Source organism: Phoenix dactylifera, chromosome 4 (assembly GCF_009389715.1).
Source record: "Phoenix dactylifera cultivar Barhee BC4 chromosome 4, palm_55x_up_171113_PBpolish2nd_filt_p, whole genome shotgun sequence".
Classification (NCBI taxonomy): Eukaryota; Viridiplantae; Streptophyta; class Magnoliopsida; order Arecales; family Arecaceae; genus Phoenix; species Phoenix dactylifera.
The window spans coordinates 3,060,826-3,084,294 of NC_052395.1; the positions used below are offsets into that span (position 1 = coordinate 3,060,826).

The following is a 23,469-nucleotide window of genomic DNA, read 5'->3' on the forward strand; positions in this document are numbered from 1 at the left end:
TTCAACTCACGTACTGACTCCACTTGCGAAAGTCTTCTCTTCTTTTTAGGCCTGCCAGGACGTGTTTTTCTGATAGGGGGTAGAATGTGAATCTCTTCAGAGGCACTTTGGGGCTTCTCCATGTCAGGAATTGGACTGATTGCTTCGGCATATGTTACTCTATACAATTCAGTTTGGAAGCAATTGTCAGTAAATTAGTATAGTGATCTGCCGGCCTTGTCGATACATGCACAAGCATGCTTACATGGCATACGGAAGATTCGCCACTCACCACAAGAGCAGTTGCACATCTGCAGGTCAACTTTGGATGAGTAGTTCGTATCCTTTACGTCATATATCATTATGTTGGACGTAAATACAGCTAATCTCCGACCATTTTCAGCATTTTTATGCAACACTTTCTCAGCATCCGGACAAAGTTGGGATTGAATGCTATATCCTCGATTACGCCGTTCGTGCATCATCTGCATTATTTGAATCCTTATATGGTTAACCATCTGAGGCACAAGGAGATGACGAACCTCCATGACCCAACTATTAAAATACTCTGCCACATTTGATGTCATGATGCCCCAGCATGGACCTGGAAATACAGCATTTGTCCAATGCTTAGGCTTTGCATGTAGAAGAAAGGTGGTAGCACCAGGGGCTTTTGATGTAAGCTTTGCAATTAGCTTTTAGAATACACTAAGCCTTGGTGTATAGGTAGCAGCATTTAGTAAATCAATGAGCCTCTTTCTCTCAGCTATACGATAATGGACAAGGACCTGCCAAGACAATTAAAATCAGATATACCACATGCTATATTACTTGGATACTTTGTAGTTTAAACTATTCATAATATGACGATGCAAACCTGATTCCAGAAGTTTTCTTTCACATGACATATACAATATGAGTGGTAAGAATCAGAAAAGTACTTCGGCATAGATTTAATAATCTCCTGGTGTCTATCCGTTATAAATATGAACTGTTGACCACGATACTCACTACAACTATGAATAGCTTCTTTCAGAAACCGGCAAAACCATTCCCAATTTTCATCACTTTCTGTATCTACAACACCATAAACTCTAGGAAACATATCATCATTTCCACCTTTGGAAGTGGCTCCAAGTAGTACACCTCCATCCTTATACTTTATAAATGTGTCATCCATAAAAATCAGAGGACGACATCCTTTTATGAAACCCATTAGTGAAGCATGAAAACAAATGAATAGATGTCTGAATCGACCTTCAATTGTTTCATACTCTGCAATGCTGTCGAGGTTGGTCTGAAGAATGGCATCGCAATACCAGCGAATCCGGTCATAAGATAGTCGTCTATTACCATAAAGATTCATCATAGCCACCTCCTTACCACGCCAAGCTTGATGATACGACAATTCAACACCATATTATCGACGAATATCCTTTACAATATCACTCGACTAATATAACGGCATATCTTGAAGTTGATCTTTAACAATTTTCGAAACCCAATGTTTCGAAGCCTTTGGATGAGACCGCACTTACAACCCTCCTCCACATGTGTGCTTACAGTGCATTTTTTTAATTGCAAACTTTTCACCGTTCCCAAGACGAGAAGCATGGATACGCCATTCGCAACCTTCATATGCACATTCTACAGTAACTCGCTCACGATCATTCTTCACGAACACAAAATCTCTGCAATTTGCAATGCAATAGTTGTGAATAGTGTCACGAAGAGTTTCCACATTCATGAACTCCTGACCAACGCCCTCTATACTATTTTTCCAAGCATCCAACGAATTTTTTTGACTTGCTTCCTCTTCAATTGCGGCTCTTATTTCTTCAACAACTTGACCAAAATTACTTGAGCTACCCTTCAAAAATATTGCCCTCTCAAACTAATTTCAGCACAATAGGATGAGCCACTATCTATACAATAGGATAAACATTATTTTAGCAAACTTACTAAAGTCTGTTGCACAAACTAAAATTTCAAATATGGAATACCTCTCAATTACCACAGCAGCACCTTCGATCAAAGTTGGAGAATGAGAAACAACCATCTCGATCACCTTGGCATTTAAGTTGACGTGTATTTGATACATGTTACGAACATTCTTATCGCTCATGAGCGTAACAAGCATTTTAGACTTGTCTGGAATATAAAACTTAACTTCTATCATTATAGAAGATAAATGTCTCCACCTTTCAACTATTTTCTTAAAAATTTGATCAAGAATTGTGTCCTTTGAGATGGAAATAATCACAGCTTCGCTACCATAACAACAAATGGCCATAAAAATAGAGCTAGCAGTGTCTTCTGAAGCCATGACAGTGGAAAAAAGAGGAGGCAATGAACAGATAATTCCGAATTGCAAACAGAGTTAGGAATATAGTGGAGTAGAGTCTCACTACATAGAGAAAGAGGAACTATTAGCGTTCTCTCAAACAGGGAACAGGTAAAGAGTAAGAGGGACTATTAACGTTTTTAGGTCAATACAAAGGCTCAACATGCTCTCTCCCTATCCGTCTAGCATCCATCCTAATGGGTGCCTGTCTCTTCTCTGACCAAATAATCACCATTGGGAAAGACAAAACAGAGAAGAACAGAGACAAAACACGTACTCTATTGCGGGCTATTTTGTCACCTTTTTTTTCGGTTTCAAAATCTTCCTCCAAAGCCATCTTCGGTAAACATCTTCCGTGGGACTACTAGGGGCATCTTCGCTTAAGAGCTGCAAGTGGGAAGCTTACTTGGGAGCATCTTCGGTAGAGAAAAAACAGAGCATGTTTCGGATAGAAAACAGAACGCGGGAGATTTTTTTTTTCCGCTTCCGGCAACATGGGGGTACTTACCGTAACCTGGGAGCACTTTGGGTACTATAATTTAAAGGAAACAGTAACTCAGGGACCGGAAATTAAAAAACCATTTAGTGGTGGATCGGAAGTTTTTTTTGGGATCAGATCTTCTTTAGAGGGATGGAAAAGTAATTTTCCGTAAAAATTATTTTCTCAAACAATTATTTTTCATGACGCCCGCGCAATCCACTTCGGGCTCGTTTGGTTCGCAGGAAAACGAGGGGGGAAAGTGTGGTCAACGGGAAAGTAATGAAATGCCTCTTGTTTGGTTGGAGTTTTCAAAGGAGAGAGATGGGAAAGTTGTATTCCCATGGGAATATGATTCCCACATTTCATGGGAAAGTCTTTCCCATGAGAAACATGGAAAAGTTACTTTCCCATGAGGTGGGAATCACTCCTTTTTTATTTTTTCCCAAAAAGACCCTTCAGCATTAAAGAAGCATTAAAGAGGCATTAAAGACCTAATTTTTATTAAGGGCATAATAGGAATTATACATAACTTTCCTAGGAAAGTGGATGGTCAACCAAACATAAGCACTTTGGAAATTAGTCACTTTCCCATGGTTAACCAAACATGTCAAAAGTACTTTCCTAGGTATCCTCTTTCTAGGAATCTGATTCCCAGGAATCATATTCCTAGGAGGGAAAATACTTCCCGCGAACCAAACGAGCCCTTCATGCAATCTTACATACCCAGAATCTCACCGTTTTCGCCCCCTCCATCGAGCTAAAAAGGTCCGGCAGATCACGGAACGGAATCTACGTGTCGGGCATTGATTTGCTCCATAAGAATGTTCCGTGTAAGTGCTGTCCAGCCGATCCTTGTTCCCCGTAAAATACTGAGACTCCCCGGGAGAGCTGAGGATTGACGAGGCAGCCTCTAAAAAGCTCGCTCCTTTGCTTTCTCCACCACTTCTCCGATTCCTCGCCCCCCGCCCCTCCCTCTCTAAACCCTAATCCCTCGATCTCTCCTCGCTTCGGTCCGCGAGCTCCCTATGGCTCGATCCTGCGCGGAGATCTAGCGCCCTGAAGGTAATCGCATCAACCCGTGTCCTTATCTCGATCGCTTCATCGATTTGGCTCTAAATTTTTAGCTCCTTTTGATCCGATCTCCCCGAGTTTGGACATGGCGGTCGGTGAAAGCTCGTCCACCGGCTTCTCCTCCGAGAGCCAGAACCTTAACCCGGATTCCAACCAGGATCCGAATCCCCACTCGTCGGACTCCGCTCCGCCGCAGCCGCCGGCAGCGGAGGCCGACGGTGAGATTGAGATGCTCGCCCGGAGGGTCCAGGAGACCCTCTCGCTCGGGAAGCGGCACCGATTCTGGGAGACCCAGCCGGTGGGCCAGTTCAAGGATCTCGGCGACCCCAGCCTCCCCGAGGGCCCAATCGAGCCCCCGACGCCACTGTCCGATGTCAAGCCGGAGCCCTACAACCTTCCCTCACAGTACGAGTGGACCACCTGCGACATGGACGACGAGCAGACCTGCGTCGAGGTCTACAGCCTCCTCACCAACAATTACGTCGAGGACGATGAGAATATGTTCCGATTCAACTACTCCAAGGAGTTCCTCCGGTGGGCTCTTCGCCCCCCTGGCTACTACAAGGCCTGGCACATTGGCGTCCGCGTGAAGGCCAGCAACAAGCTCGTGGCTTTCATCACTGGCGTGCCTGCGAGGATCCGGGTGAGGGATGTCATTATTCGGATGGCGGAGATCAACTTCCTCTGTGTCCACAAGAAGCTGCGGTCGAAGCGGCTTGCACCTGTGATGATCAAGGAGGTAACCAGGAGGGTCCACCTCGAGAATATCTGGCAGGCGGCGTACACAGCCGGAGTGATCCTCCCAACACCCATCACGACTTGCCGATACTGGCACCGGTCGTTGAATCCGAAGAAGCTCATTGATATTGGGTTCTCCAAGCTTGGAGCCCGGATGACCATGAGCCGGACAATTAGGCTCTACAAGCTGCCTGAATCCACTGTGACCCCGGGATTCCGGAAAATGGAGCTCCGTGATGTGCCAGCAGTGACCCGGTTGCTGAGGCAGTACTTAAGCCAGTTTATAGTTGCACCTGATTTTGATGAGAATGATGTCGAGCATTGGCTTCTTCCGTTGGAGAATGTGATGGATAGTTACTTGGTTGAGAGCCCTGAGACACATGAAATCACAGACTTCTGCAGCTTTTACACCCTTCCATCTTCGATTCTCAATAACCAGAATTACTCAGTGTTGAAGGCTGCATATTCTTACTACACCGTGTCTATGAAGACTCCTTTGCTTCAGCTGATGAATGATGCACTTATCACGGCGAAACAGAAGGATTACGATGTCTTCAACGCACTTGATGTCATGCACAACGAGTCTTTCCTGAAGGAACTGAAGTTTGGGCCTGGGGATGGGCAGCTCCATTACTACCTATATAATTATCGGGTCAGGAATGCTTTGAAACCATCAGAGCTTGGAGTTGTACTTCTGTAGGTTGCTTCTTGGGTCCTGGCTTTGTGGTGGGAACTTGCCTCATCATTTTTGTCTGTTGCCATCTGATTGCAATGCCCTTGTTTAATTAGTGTTTTTGCTTTTTGTGGTAAACCTTCATCCGAGTGTCAGGCATTGAAACTTTCTAGAATTTGGCAAATCACGTTTGCACATTGCACATTCAATCTTGGGTATGTAATGGGGATCTCTGCTTAGATCTTTTGTCTCTGTTTGATTGCAATTACGTGCATTTGTGGGCTCTTTTACTTCTTATTGTAATTCCCAATTGTTACTATGGTAACCAGCATTGCATGAGGAACTTGTCATATCTTAAAATCTTGAACTTCCTGGCTGGAATTGAATTAATTTACTATGTACTGATCATCATCATTCAATATATTCCATGACTGCTTTTAGAAACCTGTATGGTTAGTGATTATATGTGAAACCATTTTTATTTTTAATATATGCCACAGAATCTTTTATTATCTGCTACAGAAATATGTTAAGGAATGCTGCTCGGTTTGCCTGCTATTTCGCCATCCGACATGGCACTAGGTGGTTGGTTCATTTCGCAGAGGTCGGTGACTTTTTTGGGGTAAATGTAATATTTTGCCTTTGTCATGCCGATGCCACTTCAGATTCAGCGATCTGGTGGGTGCTCTGTATCTTTATCCTTTGTTATATGCTGAAATTAATTGTACTCTGCATGATGCAAAAGTTTCTGTTTTTGCTCTGAGTAAATCTTATTTCTCCAGCCTATTTAGCGTCCTAATTCCTAATGCTGTTCTTGCTTAGATTGATGGGATTATGGCAGGCATACTCTGTCTTATTTTATTTGATCTCATTTATTATCACGTACAGACACATCACCATGCAATTTAAACGATGTTTTGCATAAGGGGAAAGAAATGTCTCCATCACTGCATCAGCCCATTAGGGACTCATTCCCTATGGTTATGGTTGTGGTAGAATCTGGAAAATAGATATATCTGTAAAGCAGATGCTTCTGAATGGAAATTGAAATAATAAAAACCAAATCAATGCTGTCAAATGTGGTTTCAGGTGTAATTGTAAATATTAGAATCTACATGATATTGTAAAAGAATTTTAAAAATCCTGCAGTAATTCCAGAGGTTGCCCTGATTAGAAAACATTAGGTAATGAAAATTCATAAAGCTGACACCTAGGAATGGGACGAGCTTAGTTGGTTATGGACAAGGCGTTCATCTTGGATGAGATCTCAGCTGAGAGATTGGTTTGTATATCTCAGCTGAGTACTAGGCACTGACGAATACAATATATACAAGATCTCAGCCCTTGTTAGCTTGGCTGGTATATCCTGAGATAGTGACCAATATGATGTCGGTATATCGGATGAGAGTTTTCAACTATTCTTTTCAATAAGGTTTTTTTTTTTTTAAAAAAATATTGAATGTTAAAATCATTTATTTTAAAATCATTGAATATTGAAATCAATGCATTAAAATGGTAATAATCTAGATTTTACTACGCTAGTTGATATTTCAAAATCTCGGACCCTATATTTTGATCGAGATCCTAGAATGTCTCAATCCTTTCCAAAGTTTTCCAACCTTGCACCTACACCAAGAAGGTAAGAATCTAGAGATTGCGGGCTTTAAGACCCTTTGTTATAGATTAGTGTTTCGTTCTAAAGTCTTCAGAGATGTTTCTCTTTGCATCATTCAAGTTTATATGCAATAAAATTTTACTTTTCATGTTTGGAAATGAATCACTGAAGGCCATTCTTGATGTTAGTAAATGATATGAATACCATTCTCTATAGATATCAATTGTTAAGAGTTCCTTCTATCTGCAAACTTTGGTTTTGGGACCATGGTTTCCTTAATCCGGCTTGACCTGTAGCTATTTTATCTGTTCTCCTTCCAATGTTATGTGGCACGCAGGAAATTGTTTAGTTTACTCCAAAGGTATAAACTAATTTCCAAAGCTTAAATATAATAATTGCCACATTTACTGTTTATGAATAAACTGTATAAGCAGGCATCCTTCATAATAAACAACAAAATTGTGACTAAATGATATGTCAACTAGAGTATCAGCGGAACCTTATTCGTTTAGAGCATTGTTAGTTCAGCGCCAAACAGTTCATGCACTTCCATAAGGTTGCAAAGCCTAATTTCCGCAATTCAAATGACTCAAGCCCTGAAAGCAGCATAGCAGACCACAGTTGCATATATAATATAATAGATAAATACATATACTGATATACTCTAGAGTATGTATATTCTGTAATGTGTATCGGAAACCTTTGAAACCATCATAACTTGGCTTACTAATTGGATTTTGAATTTTTAATGCAGACTTGCTAAAGCATATCCTGTACTCTTTGCTAAATGTGCAAATTATTTGCCAGTCTTTTCACTCTTTGATAATTCTGAATCCAATGATAATGAGTAAGAAATGATCAGAACATGGCCTTCTATTTAGTAGCAGATGAATTCAAAAAACCTTGTTTGTTTTTGACTGCAACGACATGCATTTCTTGGCCTGCTACTTATTGATAATTCTAAGTTTCTATCTGAGCCTATGATGACCAGGATGTCATGTACATTCTAGCTCCATCTTTTAATGAGTATTCTTACACCACATCCTTATGCTTGTACAGTTTGGGATGAAGTAACCTTGAATGTTCTCTTTATGTTTTATTTGATTTGCTTTTGATATGTGCGACCGCTGCTATATGTCATGCTGGTTGTCAAGTCTCCAACTCTATATGTCTGTATTTTTCGATTAGGGTTTTTTTCACCATTTTGTACTGATTTCATTGAATACTTCATCATATTTTTTGGTCATCCATGTTAAAGTTATTATTATTAAAACATGGTTTGAGATTGTGGAATACAGCTGCCAAATAGCATTGTAAATTATTTCAAAATCCTTTTTTTACCGTGCATCATCTCATACTTTTTTGCTATTATCTACATGGTCTTTGAAGTCATGATCAATTATTTCGCCCTTTTGGTTTCCTGGCATTAATTTATCTCATCATGATAGGAATTATCTTCTTTATTCTTTTCAACTTTATTCTTTCCTTCTAACCCCCTTTTGGTGCCTAAACTTTAGGTACACTAATAATTTTGTTACCTCACACTATCTTTATTACTTAGTGCTGGCATCTCTGCCCAATATTCCTGCTCCATTTCTTGTATTATCCTTCCCTTTACAAATAAGCTAGTAGCCATTATTATATTCTTTAAGACTTTTACCTTAGAACAAAAAAAGAGAATAGAAGTTAGGAAAAAAAGTGAATAGAAGTTAGGAAGATTACTGACGTAGGGCGGCTGGTGAGCTCAACCTCAAACCATCGTTATTAGTTCCTATTCCCTCCGTGTCTCCTTTCCTTTGGTTCCTTTCAAGCATGCGATATGTTTCTCCATCTCAAACCTTACAAGGCAACTTAAAATGGTTTCATATTCTTTGTTATTAGATATCTGGCATTACATGTTTAATGATATTCTTATTGTATAGATCAAGTCTAAACTTGTAATCTAGTGAAAACATTTTTCTTGTTGTGTTTAAATTGTGCAACACACTGACCATTCCCTTTAGCTGCATTTGCATTTTGATGCTCAGTGAAAACAGTTTGCTGATTTGCCATCAACTCCTTGTATGATTGAACTAGTAAGTTTACTTTTGTTCATGGCATCAAAACACAGTACCAATCTGCTCTTGTTAGTAGTGGGAAACCTTTGATGCTAGGTAAATACTAAAGCTTGTCTTCATCCACTAGCTTTATTACAAATCTGACCTTTTCCTTGTCTTCTTTGCCGAATTTTTGATATGATCTTTCTCTTTTCCTTGATCAAAGGGGGTCAAATTGGCATCTTTTAATATACCTATATATTGATAGTGGTAATTACTAGAAAATTCTACTATCCTTGAAAATTCAATCCACGAGACGCAATAATTCTATTTATCTTATGATAAATCAGTTTTGGTTATATTATTATTAGTAGAATCTGGTGTAATTTATAAAATTCATAGGCATGAAGCAACTTTTCATAGTTTATTATAAAAAATTACCTAACCATATAGGAGATCACATCCATCCAATATATCCTTGGGTGTACCACTGCATGAATCAGTCATTTGGAATGTCTTACACTTAGGGGTGGCAAATTGGCAATTGGGTTGGGGCGGGTCGGATATGGGGCGGGTTGGATGCAGATCGGGTTAAAAATTCATCAATTTAAACTCAACCTATTTATTAAATAGGTCAAATTTTAAATCTGTATCCGATTTTTTTGTTAAACAGATAATCCGGCCTGACCCACATAACTCATTTATTAAACGGATTAGATGGATTTTTAACGAGTTAGATAGATTTAAACAGGTTAAACAAATTATGTAGGTCGGGTTAAATAAGTCAGAAATGAATTAAGCAGTTTTAAATAGATTAAATAAGTTAAACGAGTTGGGTCATACTTCGACTCAATTATTAATTTAGTCAAAACGGTTTAAACGAGTTCTGAACCGAACCCAGGATCGGTCCATTTACAGTCCAAACCCAAATCTGCTTAGGTTCATTTATAAATTGCCACTCATATTTCATGGAGCATTCAACTGACGAGTCCTTCCTAAGGATAGTTTAGAAAAAAAACTATTGTATTTAATGCACTTATCTTGGTTAAAGGCTCTGCCGCAGTTGGAATAGAAAATTTATTTAAGATGTTACGACTATGTATTGTGAGCTCGAGTGATTCGACTCCACTCGTTCATTCTTTCCGTGGGCATTGCATCATTGCATGTGCATGCTAACTAGTGGCCTCACAACTCATTAAAATGAGGCGAGTCATGACTGTGATGTCCAGGCTTTCAAAAAATTACAGCTCTCATTGTTCCATCATGGGGCGAACAGGAGTGCCCATGATGGAACAGTATATGAAACAATGACCACCATGATGTAAACTTGCTCTACTTTCTCTGCTTGAATGTTTTGCACTCCAAAAGCTACGTGTACGTAGCCGCCATTGTGCTTATATTGGAGATGGAGAGCTCTCACACAATTTCTCAATCTTGTGTGCTTGATATCTTAATGTGATGCTCTTTATTGGTCTTTCTAATGCATAACTGAGGAATTGTGTTGTGTGTTTCGTTCTTGAGACCAATGAACTTTAGAAATGCTATGTTCTATAATGTTTATATTTTATTATGCTCTACAATATAATACTATGCAATATTTTTTATGATAATTTTGTCATACAAAAGTACTTTCTCAGTTTGTTTACCAAATATATGTTAAAATGCTGCAGCACTTTAAAAATTTAGTTATCAAATAATAAATAGCTTTTTATAAAATCTCTACTTCAGAAAGCTTTACTTCCAAAAGCTCTATTGACAACAGCTCTTCCAAACAGGGCTATAGTGGTTATTTGAGTATGCACAACTCTCTATAATGCATAGAGGACTCGAACTTGATGTAAACTTAGAATCCTTTCTAAGGGCCGGCCACATTGAATATAATACTTGGACTTGATAGAACTTGGCATGTGCAAAATAGATGCATAAAAAGATAGTGCTTTGTGACTGTTATATAAAGGTATAGAATGATACATAACAAAGAATGTGTAATACATGATAGATGGAAATAGGCTATTTTATGTCGTTATCTTGGCCATTGAATACTAGAAATGACGTATTTTATCTTGTTAATCAGGCAACCAAAGTAATTATTTTTAATTCAAATTGTGGTATCAAACTTAGTTGTCTTAGTTGTTATGTTTTTAATATCTTAGTTGTTATATTTGTAGAACTTGTTACATACACTTGAGGTGTTTGGTAAAAATTTTGAAAAGCTGTTTTATCTTTCTTAGAAAACTAAAAACAGTTTTTTGGAAGAAACTTTATTTTGGAACTTTTCAGAAAAACACTTTTAGGCCCCATTGAAAAATTATTTTTTTAACCAAAATACCCGTAATAAAATATAACAATTATACAAAATGTCCCTTTATAATTCTAAAAATCTGCAGAAGGGCGAAAAATTAATTTACACTAATAATTATAATATTTTATACCTTTATTATTGTATTATACTATAAATATAATATTATATTACATTATATCATAATATATTAATATGTTATGTTAAATAATTTAATATTATGTTATATTATGGAAAAATAATTTATGCTAATGATTAAAATATTTTATATCTTTGTCATTGTATTATACTATAAATATAATATTATATTGCATTATATCATAAAATATTGATATTGTTGCCCAGTAGATACAGCCCAAGAGGGGGGGTGAATTGGGTCTTTTAAAACTTTTCAACTACTTCTAATCTTTTAGAGTTAATTAAGCTAAGTTGTATGGATGCATAGTGGAATTTAAACTTAGCAAGAGTATGATTCTAATCTAATCAACTATTAAGCAGCGGACTCAATAAAAAATTAGTCTAAGTTTGCCCAAGTATGCAATTCAATACAATGAGTCTTAATGCAGTTATATTGAATGAGACTTGATTAAGTAAATTGAATATGCTTGCAACTAAAGGATGCGCGGATAAGAGTTAAGCAAGCAATTTATCTAAGTAAGTAAGTGAGTGAGGAAGTTAGATAACAAAGAAGCATCACAGACACAACAAAAGTATAGTGGTTCGGTGCACCCCAGCACCTACATCCACTCCCCAAGACCTCTTGGGAATTTCACTATGATCCCTCAGATTACAGCCGGTTGTTTTACAAGCTCACAACCTAACTTGTTGTTTTCACGAGATCACAACGAACTCGGTCGGTTTTCACAAGCTCACCGACTAGAACCAACCGATTGTTTTTCCGGGTTCACAATCAAATCCAGTTGGTTTTCCCCGGTTCACCAACCACAACCTTTACACCGTTGATTTTTCTTTTGGCTCACCAACAAACCTTAACCCTTTGATTCAATCCCTTGATTGAATCAAGTTACAAGATACTAGAACAAGAGTTTAAAACAAGTACAAGCTTCTTAAACAAGCATATATAACAATGTAAACAAATAGAGTAAAGAGAAGAAGCCCTCAAACAAGTTTTGTAGATGAAAGAACTCGGCTTCTTCTTTACTCGACCCTCTTCTGATTTCGCACGATGTAGAGGATCACTGAGGCAGTACACAGTTGGAGAGGAAGTCTTGGGATTCACTCGGATACTCTTCTTCACTCTCTTTTGCTTTGAATGACCCTTTTTGTGCTTTTGGGAGGTTTCTCTTGAAATCTCTTTCCTATGTGTTCTCTCCCACTTCCTTGACTTCTCCCCTTGTTCTTTCCTTGATTTTATATCTTTGGATGGCGTTGGAACAAGGATCTAGCCATTAGAGACAAAAATAGAGCCGTTCTGACCCGTCTGCACAGTCTGTCAATGTATCCGTTGGGATTGGAGTCGACTCGCTCGATCTGGAGTCGACTTGGCTGTTGCTGGAGTCGACTCATGCTTTACTGGAGACGACTCGCCCACTGTTCAGGATTTGAATTAAAGTGCTGTCCTGTTCTAGAGTCGACTCGGCCAAACCTGGAGTCGACTCGCCAGTATTCGGAGATGACTCGGCCCTCTGGAGACGACTCGTTCTCAGGGTTTCAGAGATCTAATTTTCTGCATTTCTTTCTCGAGTCGACTCGGGTCCTCTTGGAGTCGACTCGGCTCTCAGAGCCCAAAAACTGATCCTCTGTCTTTGGAGTTGAACTGCCTTGGAGTCGACTCGGATCATCTTGGAGTCGACTCGGCTCTTAGAGCTCGAAAACTGATCCTCTGTCTTTGGAGTTGAACTGCCTTGGAGTCGACTCGGATCATCTTGGAGTCGACTCGGCTGACTTGGGGTCGACTCTCAAATTCTCGGAGTCGACTCGTTCACAGGGTCTCCAAAACTGATTCTCTGTCTTTTTGTCTGCTTCCCTTTGGAGTTGACTCGGGACCATCTGGAGTCGGCTCGCCAAGCATTGGAGTCGACTCGCACCCTTTGGAGTCGACTCTCTGACAGGGTCTAAAATCCATCGTTCTGTCTTTCTGTCCGTTCTCAGTCGGAGTCGACTCGAAGAGTCCCAGAATCGACTCGAGCATTGTTCCTTGAAACTCCAGAGTGCTAGAGTCGACTCTGAAACTTCCAGGAATCGACTCGAGGACTATTCTTTGAATCTTTCTTTAAATTTGCTCCTCCAACTTGAATCCTTTTAACTTGAACCTTGGGCCAATGATGTGTAGCTTTCTTTCAACTTGTTATGTTCCTTGCAAAATAAATTATCTTTCTTCTTGCAACACAAACATTAGTAATTATACTTCAAGGTTTTGTGATCATCAAAATCAATCTTTAAATCAATCTTTGGGTCATCAATCTCCTCCTTTTTTTATGATGACAAAACTTGGAGTAGATGCAATATAAACTTGTTGTGTTCTAGAACTAATGCATAGCTAAGTTGCATGAAGTAGAAAACATATATCTTATAAAATATACTTCATGATAATGCTTTAGATTTAATCAACTTAACATAATCAACACATAAAGCATTATGAGCATATACTCAGATATTTCTCCCCCTTTTTGACTACATCAAAAAGGTTGCAAGATAATGAAACATTAAGCACAAAGATAATGATACTCAAATAGTTCTTTTTCTTATTGTACTCCGATTCTTAGGTAATGCATGTCAAATTATTGCAAGAATATGAATCATATAACTCAAGGTAATAATGTCAGAATAAGATTAATTAGCATAGATCAGAGCCAATTAAGATGATTTCAGAGCAAATTATAAAGAGAGTACATCGAATATGATTCCAAAGATAGTTTTCAAAGTAAGTGTAGGTGGAACCTTTTTCGAGTTAATTCAAGAAGTATCAAGACTGATATTCAAAGAAGGCACGAATGAAAATCTAACCCCCTTTTTGAAAGATCTTTAATAACAAGTATGAAAGCTTGTTTATTTAAGACCTTTGGCCCAATATATTAAGTATTTAGCAACATGAGAGCAATCTAATTAATTTTCAGAGTATAAGATTAAAACTTATATACTTGAAAAATATACCATCATGTTGGATCATTAATTCTTAATGACTTGAAGGTTCTTTTATGATAATAAGAGTATTGGGGCACAAATACCAAAACATGAATTCATGCAATTTATGATATATCTTAGAGCATACATAAAGTGCAGAGCTTTGAAAGTTCTTTTAGAGCTCTTTTAAAGATTTTCTTTTGCTCCATTTAAGAGAATAATATCAAAATCAATTAAAAGAAATTGGCACAGGATAGAAACTCTAAAGTGCAAGCCAATAAGAACTCATTAGTGAATTTCAAAATAGATTTTTCAAAACAACTGATTTGCCAATTAGGTGTATTTTAAAATCTATAAATCTATCACATATAGTAGTTACTTTAAATTTATGTTCACAGGAGATACTCAAAGAAATTTAACACATTATTCTCCCCCTTTCTTCATTAAACTAGAGGCTCTTAAGATCAACTGTTTGAATTATAATTTGGTTCATGATTGATGCATAAGATATATTAACCAAATAACAAGCCTCAAGGTGTATCATAAAGATTTTCAGATTTAAATTTCAAATGATACATATTGGAGAGTATTAGGATCACTTCTCATTTAGTATTCTTTCTCTCTCCTTTAGTTATAGATTTATGCGATTAAGTTCCATATGATCTCTCCTCCTAAAAATTTTCTTTCTCCCCCTTAATTGAACATTCCATTTAAGAGTTTAGAATTTGAAGATAATGTTCAATAAAACATTCAAATTGTCAATCTCGAAAATATATGTTCTATAAGTTTCAGTTTATACTAATGAGAGCATATTTTCATAAAGTTTAAAATTTGAGATAAGACGACCTTTATAGAACTCAACTCAAGGTAAGGCTTATTATGTAACTAAGGCTAATAAGTCCATACAAGGAGGTTCATCAAAATCAATGCATAAAACATTCAAGGTATGCATCAAGTAAAAGTGACTTTTGGATAAGATACAAAATGCATTGAATATCTAAAGCTCCCCCTCAAAAGATGCATGCCTTTTTTTTTTGTTGAATTTCAGATTTTAATGATAAGCGTGAATAAGACTGAAACTCTATGATATCAAAAATGTTGAGTGATCTAGAATTATTCAAAATTTATAGCAATCACTCTTTTTTTAATCTTTCAAGAGCAAGTTATGCTTTGTCTTGATCTTTGAGAAAATGTAATGAAATATTAGTCACAAAATAATTCTTTTGAAGCTCAATTTCTTTCAAAAGCAATTACATTTTCTTTCTTTTAAGAGTCATTTGAGTGAGTTAAAATATTTCTAGCTTTAGGAGCATTTACTCTACTTTTAAAAATAGCTTTTTCCTTTAATGATAGAAGCACAAGATAAAAACATATAGAAGATCATTCAAGTATATATATTTATAGAATTCAATGATTTTACAGCAATGTATATATATAAAACATAATAATTTTTTAATATCAAAATAAAATCATATGTTTAGAAACATTTGTTTGCAATCAAGATTATTGAAAAACACATCATTTAGACCAATTTTAGTACACTTTAAGGATAAGAAAAGATATGTTTCGGATGCGTCGAGACAATCAACCAAGGCGTCAAAATTAATTATGTTTTTCTTATGTTAAAATTTTCATTTAGAAATCATATTGAGTTATTCTCCTGAATGACGCGATCATTGAAGCATATAACTAAGGTTACAAAGATGTAACGATATAAGCATTTTTAAGTTAAGTTTAAGCTTTTATACAAAATCAGATTCTGAATTTTCATAAGAATTTCCAAGAAGGCTTTCAAAATTATAATTTGAGATATGTATCTTCTACATTGTAGCTCATCTTAAATCACTAAGATTGAAAACACATATTTCAATAACATTAGAGCACTTTCAGAATCTTTGTATTTAATATTGAGTTTCGATACAAAATGGAGGATATTTTAACAAGTATTAGGACATTATGTATCAAAGTTAGGCAAGTAGAAAGGTAGATCAAGATCAATTCATTTTGCCTAAATAGAAATATCCTTCTCTTCTTCTTTTTGTAAATCTATTTAACTTTCAAAGATAATCGTGAATGATAAATCTGAAATTTCTTTTTAATATTACTTATAAAAACTTTATGTAGTATTTCAAACATTCAAGCATTGGAACACAAGTTAGTTTGAGGCAAGGGTGAAGCAAAGACTTGTGAGCAAAGTTAAAACATATTCCAAGTTATGAATATCAATTTGTTGTTGATAAAACATATTTCAATCAACTTATCCAAGCATGGAGCATTACAACTTATTGAGAACCCATAATTCAAAACATCATGCCACATGCAAAATATATTATGTGTTAAGTCATACATTAAAATATTAAGAATAAGCATGTCAAGGATCAAAATCAATTCTTTTCAAATAAACTCCCCCTATTTAAATATAGTTGTTGCTGGAAATTGGACCCGGGGGCCGCCGCGAAGCCGGGGAAGGAGGAGCTCCGCTGCTACAGGGGGCGGACGGCGGTGCGCCGGCCGGCGATGTCCTCCTGGAGGGTGTAAGTCCTGCAAAAAGCCGGTGGCCGGGCTCCCCGGCGCCGGCCCTCCGATGCTTAAGTCAGAGGGGGCCAATATGTGGAGAGAGCAGGGAAGAGAGTATATGGAGAAGACAGCAAGAACATTTGGATAAGATAAAGAAGACGAAGAGGATGGTGTCCTCAATTGTGTCTGTGCTTCCCGGCGGGTTCAATCCCGGGGATTTGTTTCCGTTTTTGTCGTCCTCCTCCCCTTGGTTCTCCCACGTTCCCTTTTATAGGAGGGGATTACGTTACCTGGGAGGTAACCGGGGGATTTGTCCCTGTCTGTAATAATTGGGCACGATTTGGCCCATTTATGGCGTAGTGGAGAACGGGGCCGAATCAGACCGGAACCAGGGAGTTGTCACGGTCGATCGGACCTGTTGGAGTGGTTGAACCGCCGGCCGTAGCGGGCCTGGGGTCTGTGGATGGTAAGTGCATTTATTACCGAATGAACCGGCGGTCAGGTAGAGCCATGCGCTCTGATGGTTCAGTGATCCGGAGATCGTCTTGGGCCGTGTTCATTAAATGCCTGAGTGCATCGGAGACTTGAGGGAGTCTCATGCATTAATGGCAGGTCGTGCCGAACGCCTGCGGAGATCTTATGCCTTGATGGCTTGGAGATAGTGGCAGGTCGCAAGCCGTAGGAGTTGTCAAGTCCCTTGGACTTTAGGCGGAGGTTGAACATTTGGTTAAGGCATCGGCTCGGCAAGGGTGCCGAGCCGAGCTGGTCGCCCAATGGGGCGCCCTGTGGCGGGGCTGCTTTGAGCACTCCTGGTCGGCGCCCTTTAGGCGAGCACCTTCTAGCAGAGCGCCTCGGCGCTGTCTTTGGTCGGCACTTTCTAACCGAGCAGCTTATTTTGGTTGGGCACCTCTTGGCGCGCACTCTGGTCGGCGCCCTCTAGTCGAGCGCCTTCCTGGTCGGCATTCCTTGGCCGAGCAGCTTTCCGGTCGGCGTACTTCGGCCGAGCGCCTCCGTGGATGTATGACTTGGGGTTTTTCCCCCAACAATAGTCTTCCACTGATTTCATCCTTAAGGTGTGTTTCCAAGTGATTAAAACTTGACTTGATTCTTCTTATATACTTTCATTTACTTTGTCATTCATTTTCTCATTTTTTTTGAATTTCTTTTCTTAACCAATTAACGAACATTTTGATATTGTTTTTTTTTTGTTTTTACTTTCTTATGCTCTATACTCTATTTGCTCCCTATCCGGTGGAGTTGGAAGGGGCACGAGGTACTACCACTAGCCTCCCTCTTGTGCCGTCCCTAATATATCCTACACCGAATAGTTGGATCAAATAGTGTCGGGTACTACCACTAGCCTCCCCATTGGCACCATCCCTATGATGAGCAATATAGAAAGGTTAAAATGTTCACTTCAAACTCTCCCTGTTTAAGTGTAATTAATTACGAATTTTACACCTTCCAAAAGAATGCTCACACAAGTCTCACAAATGTGCCGAATATATTATGCTTGTTTTGCTTTTCTTTAAGATTGGAGTATTTGCCTTTACTTAGATTTTACTTACCTTGAATAATGTTTATTTTCTTTTCTTTATCTCTCTTTCTTTTTGTTATTCTCAAGTAATTTACATGAAAGAGCAGAATAAAGAAATAATCTTATGTATCATATAGATGTATATCATGCAAACAACATTTTCATTATGCTCAAGGATTCATAGCTTCTCACAAGTTATTTTAAATCAAAATTTTAAGCATAAACTTGTGTATTTCATGGTTATGACATAGGCAAAGATATATTTTAGTTTGTGCAAGCCATGAAGCAATTTCTAAAAGCATAAGTCAATCAATACATATATAGACATGATATCAAGAAATTAATAAGTAAAGACTTTAATCATGCCATAACAAGATTTAAGTTATTGACTTTGCTCAGCTAATTTATGAGAGAGGTATCTAAAACTATCGATTCATTCTGCATTCTTCAAGTCAAATACCTACTAGATTTCTTGTGTGTAAACTTTTGGCTGAAGAAGGTCCTCTCTCTTATTTGCATGTGAATGTTTATTGTATCTTACGTGGAGGTATCCTTCAAGTTGAAATCTCTCATTTTCTTGCTCAAGGATCCTGCATTATTAACAAAATCCTTTTCTTTCTTGAAAGAAAGTCATTAGTTTCTTTAAGATACAAAACATTCATCCAATATATTTCTTAACTAGATGACTCAACATAAGATATGACAATAATTGAATGTTGAGTCACTTTACTCAAGAGATTGCCTAAATATAAGTAAGCACACGTCACTTGCACTAAAGAGACAATTTCATTAAGCAAGAGGGTTCAAGGACAAGCATGTGAGACAGTAGGAAGATCCATCAAGGTCAAATCATTTCTTTGTTTTCAGAATCAATTTAGCTTAGATTCTATTTGCTAAAGATAATTATCAATAAGATATACAAGTTAAGTTTTGATCAAATTATCTTAAGTAGCTATTTCTATTAAAAATTCTGATTATGACTCAGATTGTGACATAAAAGCAAAGTGATAAACTATATTCTCAATAAAAAATCTAGTTTTGATAAAAATAGTATGAATTAATATTTCTACAACTAGTATCTTTTCATTGAATATTCTATATGCATTGCTTGATGAATGATACCCAAAGATAGGAGTATCTTTATCAGATTTGGCATTATTTTCATCAGAACATATCATGCATAACATGTACGATTGAAAAATATGAAAGATATGCAATAGTTCATTTTCTATTTTTTAGAAGATCAAAAGGAGTTTTCATCAAAAATAGATCTAATAGAAACCATATATATGACAAGCAGTGATGATAGCTTTTAACAAAAATCATTTAAGCAGATGACTATCACACAACGTTGTCTTTTTCATTTCTTCAAGGATTTTATTAACCCTATTTTACTTATGGTATTCTTGGTGCAGTAACAATTATATTCAATATTATTTTCTGTGCAAAACTTAACAAGAAATTGGTTTTCAAAGCTGTGCCATGAGTTTTCACAGTTTGCAAACCTTTTTTTTTATTCGAAACCTTTTGTAAGTTTATGCCAAAGCAGAAAATATTTCAATTTAAGTGCCAAGAATAAAACCAACATTAGCTTTGAGGAATCATCCACAATTACAAAGTTAAGAAGCTTATCTCCTAGGTTCACTATCCTAGAGATCCAAATAAGTTGTTGTGGAGAATTTTCAAAGACTAAGAGGTGGAAACAATGTTTTCAGATTTAGAAATAATTCTAGTTTGTTTTCCGAGGTGGCATGCATAGAAAGCTTTGACCTTGCAGAAATTAATCTAAGTAAACCAATGACAAGATCTTTTGAGATTAAGTCCATACGAGCATGAGTTGATTTTATATGCCAAACTAGTTTCTTTAATCTTGGTATTCATAATACATATATATAAAAATATACCAAGTACACATTCTTATGCCTAAGATCAATAAAAGATAATGCCATGGATAAAAAAAACTCTCAATCAAGCATATAGAGGACTCAAAAAGATATTTTAAGGAGATTGATTAATCATTAACAAAGTATCCATCAATAAGTAAAGTATAACATAGAAAGATGGAAGAATTTGAATTTATTTCTTCTATTTTAATTGCTTTTTCTTGATTACATTTAAGTTCCAGTCTTTAACATGTGTCTAGAACACCCATTTGTGTGAAAATTCCATTTGTTCCATGGGTATCTTGGCACATCTACATCTACACTCTCATATTTTCATTTTGGGTACCCAAGCTTGCTTGGGTCCTTGAGGGTTAGGACATATGGTTCCTTTTGGAACCCAAATCTGTTTAATAGCAATAACTTTACCATTTGATTTAATTGTACTAGAACTATAGGTAAAGTTGTTATGCCCATTCTTTTGATGTTTGAAATACGTTATCCTTTTTGATGATTTGTTTGAAGAATTTATAACCTTTTTCTTTAGGGGTTCATTGCTAAGTGACGGAGTCAAGCCAAATTTTGATTTATCAAAATCTGCATGTTGGCTTTCAAACATCATTTTTAATCTTTCTGAACTTACAGTAAATTTGTGAATAAAAAATTTCAATTGGTTAATTTCTTCACTTAAGTTTTGATTTTATTTAATTAAATTTTGATTTTTCTGAATCAATCGTTCTGAATTTAACCTTAAGCTTTCATTTTCAGAATTTAGTTTGTCTTGTATTTTAGCAATAGAATTTCTTTCTTTTGAAATTTTCAGATTTAGCTTTTTAGAATTTTTATTCTTCATAGCTAATTTTCTACATTCATCATACAAATCATGAAAAGCATTTAATAATTCATCATAAGAGAATTCTTCTTGAAAATCATTTGATGTAAAATTAGATTCAGATTTTACCTTATCTTCTTGTGCCATAAGGCACAAGTTAGTTACCTCTTGTAGTTGTTTGGAGCTAATATCATCATTGTTGCTCCTAACTTTCATTTTCTTGCTTGACTCTTCCTTGGTCAAAGCTTTCTTCCTTTTTATCTCTTTCTTCTTTTCTTCTTGCTTCCTCTTCTTCTTTGTCTTTAGGAAGCTTTTGAATTTTTTGGTGTTTGGGGATGGATCCTTATTTTCATTACCGAATTCTTCATTTGTTGTTCTTTCTTCCTGATTGGAGGATTCAAAAACTTTTCCTGCAAGTTCATTGTTAGTATGTAATTGAAGCACATGTGAGCTAATCTGGATTTTGTTATAAATACTTTCTAATGTATCCCATATCTCCTTAGCAGATAAGCATGCAGAGATTTCATTAAATTCTGTTTAATAGATAGTACAATATAGTATGTTCATAGCATTAGCATTCAATTGTGCTAAGTCTTTTTCATTAACAGTGTAAGAGAGTAAGTGGGGGTGGGGGCCATTTGTTATGATATTCCATAACTCATAGTTTTGTGATTGAACAAAGATTTTCATTCTAGCTTTCCATTGAATATAGTTAGTTCCATCAAATGGTGGAGGTCTGTTTGTAGAAAGTCCCTCAGCAAATAATATGTTATGTGGGGCTGTCATAATCTTTGGCTCTAGGCGGTTAAGACTATAATTAATAGAAGAGCACCTGCTCGGATACCACTTGTTGCCCAGTAGATACAGCCCAAGAGGAGGGGTGAATTGGGTCTTTTAAAACTTTTTAACTACTTCTAATCTTTTAGAGTTAATTAAGCTAAGTTGTATGGATGCATAGTGGAATTTAAACTTAGCAAGAGTATGATTCTAATCTAATCAACTATTAAGCAGCGGACTCAATAAAAGATTAGTCTAAGTTTGCCCAAGTATGCAATTAAATACAATGAGTCTTAATGCAGTTATATTGAATGAGACTTGATTAAGTAAATTGAATATGCTTGCAACTAAAGAATGCGCGGATAAGAGTTAAGCAAGCAATTTATCTAAGTAAGTAAGTGAGTGAGGAAGTTAGATAACAAAGAAGCATCACAGACACAACAAAAGTATAGTGGTTCGGTGCACCCCAGCACCTACATCCACTCTCCAAGATCTCTTGAGAATTTCACTATAATCCCTCAGATTACAGCCGGTTGTTTTACAAGCTCACAACCTAACTTGTTGTTTTCACGAGATTACAACGAACTCGGTCGGTTTTCACAGGCTCACCGACTAGAACCAACCGATTGTTTTTTCGGGTTTACAATCAAACCCAGTTGGTTTTTCCCGGTTCACCAACCACAACCTTTACACCGTTGGTTTTTTTTTGGCTCACCAACAAACCTTAACCCTTTGATTCAATCCCTTGATTGAATCAAGTTACAAGATACTAGAACAAGAGTTTAAAACAAGTACAAGCTTCTTAAACAATCAGATATAACAATGTAAACAAATAGAGTAAAGAGAAGAAGCCCTCAAACAAGTTTTGTAGATGAAAGAACTCGGCTTCTTCTTTACTCGACTCTCTTCTGATTTCGCACGATGTAGAGGATCACTGAGGCAGTACACAGTTGGAGAGGAAGCCTTGGGATTCACTCGGATACTCTTCTTCACTCTCTTTTGCTTTGAATGACCCTTTTTGTGCTTTTGGGAGGTTTCTCTTGAAATCTCTTCCCTATGTGTTCTCTCCCACTTCCTTGACTTCTCCCTTGTTCTCCCCTTAATTTTATATCTTTGGATGGCGTTGGAACAAGGATCTAGCCGTTAGAGACAAAAATAGAGCCGTTCTGACCCGTCTGCACAGTCTGTCAATGTATCCGTTGGGATCGGAGTCGACTCGCTTGATCTGGAGTCGACTTGGCTGTTGCTGGAGTCGACTCATGCTTTACTGGAGACGACTCGCCCACTGTTCAGGATTTGAATTAAAGTGCTGTCCCGTTCTAGAGTCGACTCGGCCAAACCTGGAGTCGACTCGCCAGTATCCGGAGATGACTCGGCCCTCTGGATACGACTCGTTCTCAGGGTTCGAGAGATCTAATTTTCTGCATTTCTTTCTCGAGTCGACTCGGATCTTCTTGGAGTCGACTCGGCTCTCAGAGCCCGAAAACTGATCCTCTGTCTTTGGAGTTGAACTGCCTTGGAGTCGACTCGAATCATCTTGGAGTCGACTCGGCTCTCAGAGCCCGAAAACTGATCCTCTGTCTTTGGAGTTGAACTGCCTTGGAGT

General features: G+C 37.3%; 1 protein-coding gene across 2 annotated transcripts; it reads left to right on the forward strand.

Moving 5' to 3' along the window:
- Positions 1 to 3,700: 3,700 nt before the first annotated feature.
- On the forward strand, positions 3,701 to 5,707 carry LOC103712962 (glycylpeptide N-tetradecanoyltransferase 1). 2 transcript variants are annotated; one of them, XM_008799684.4, is made up of 2 exons: positions 3,701 to 3,866; positions 3,929 to 5,707. In XM_008799684.4, the coding sequence occupies exon 2, from the start codon at positions 3,961 to 3,963 to the stop codon at positions 5,311 to 5,313; it is 1,353 nt and encodes a 450-aa protein (XP_008797906.1). In that variant the 5' UTR covers positions 3,701 to 3,866; positions 3,929 to 3,960; the 3' UTR covers positions 5,314 to 5,707. The 2 variants fall into 2 exon arrangements, with proteins under 2 accessions (XP_008797906.1, XP_026662693.1); XM_026806892.2 differs by having other exon boundaries at positions 3,954 to 5,707.
- The last annotated feature ends 17,762 nt before the right edge of the window (positions 5,708 to 23,469 follow it).

Excerpts from the sequence above, each read along its gene's own strand:
- LOC103712962 (XM_008799684.4), top strand. The coding sequence starts at position 3,961 with ATGGCGGTCGGTGAAAGCTCGTCCACCGGCTTCTCCTCCGAGAGCCAG.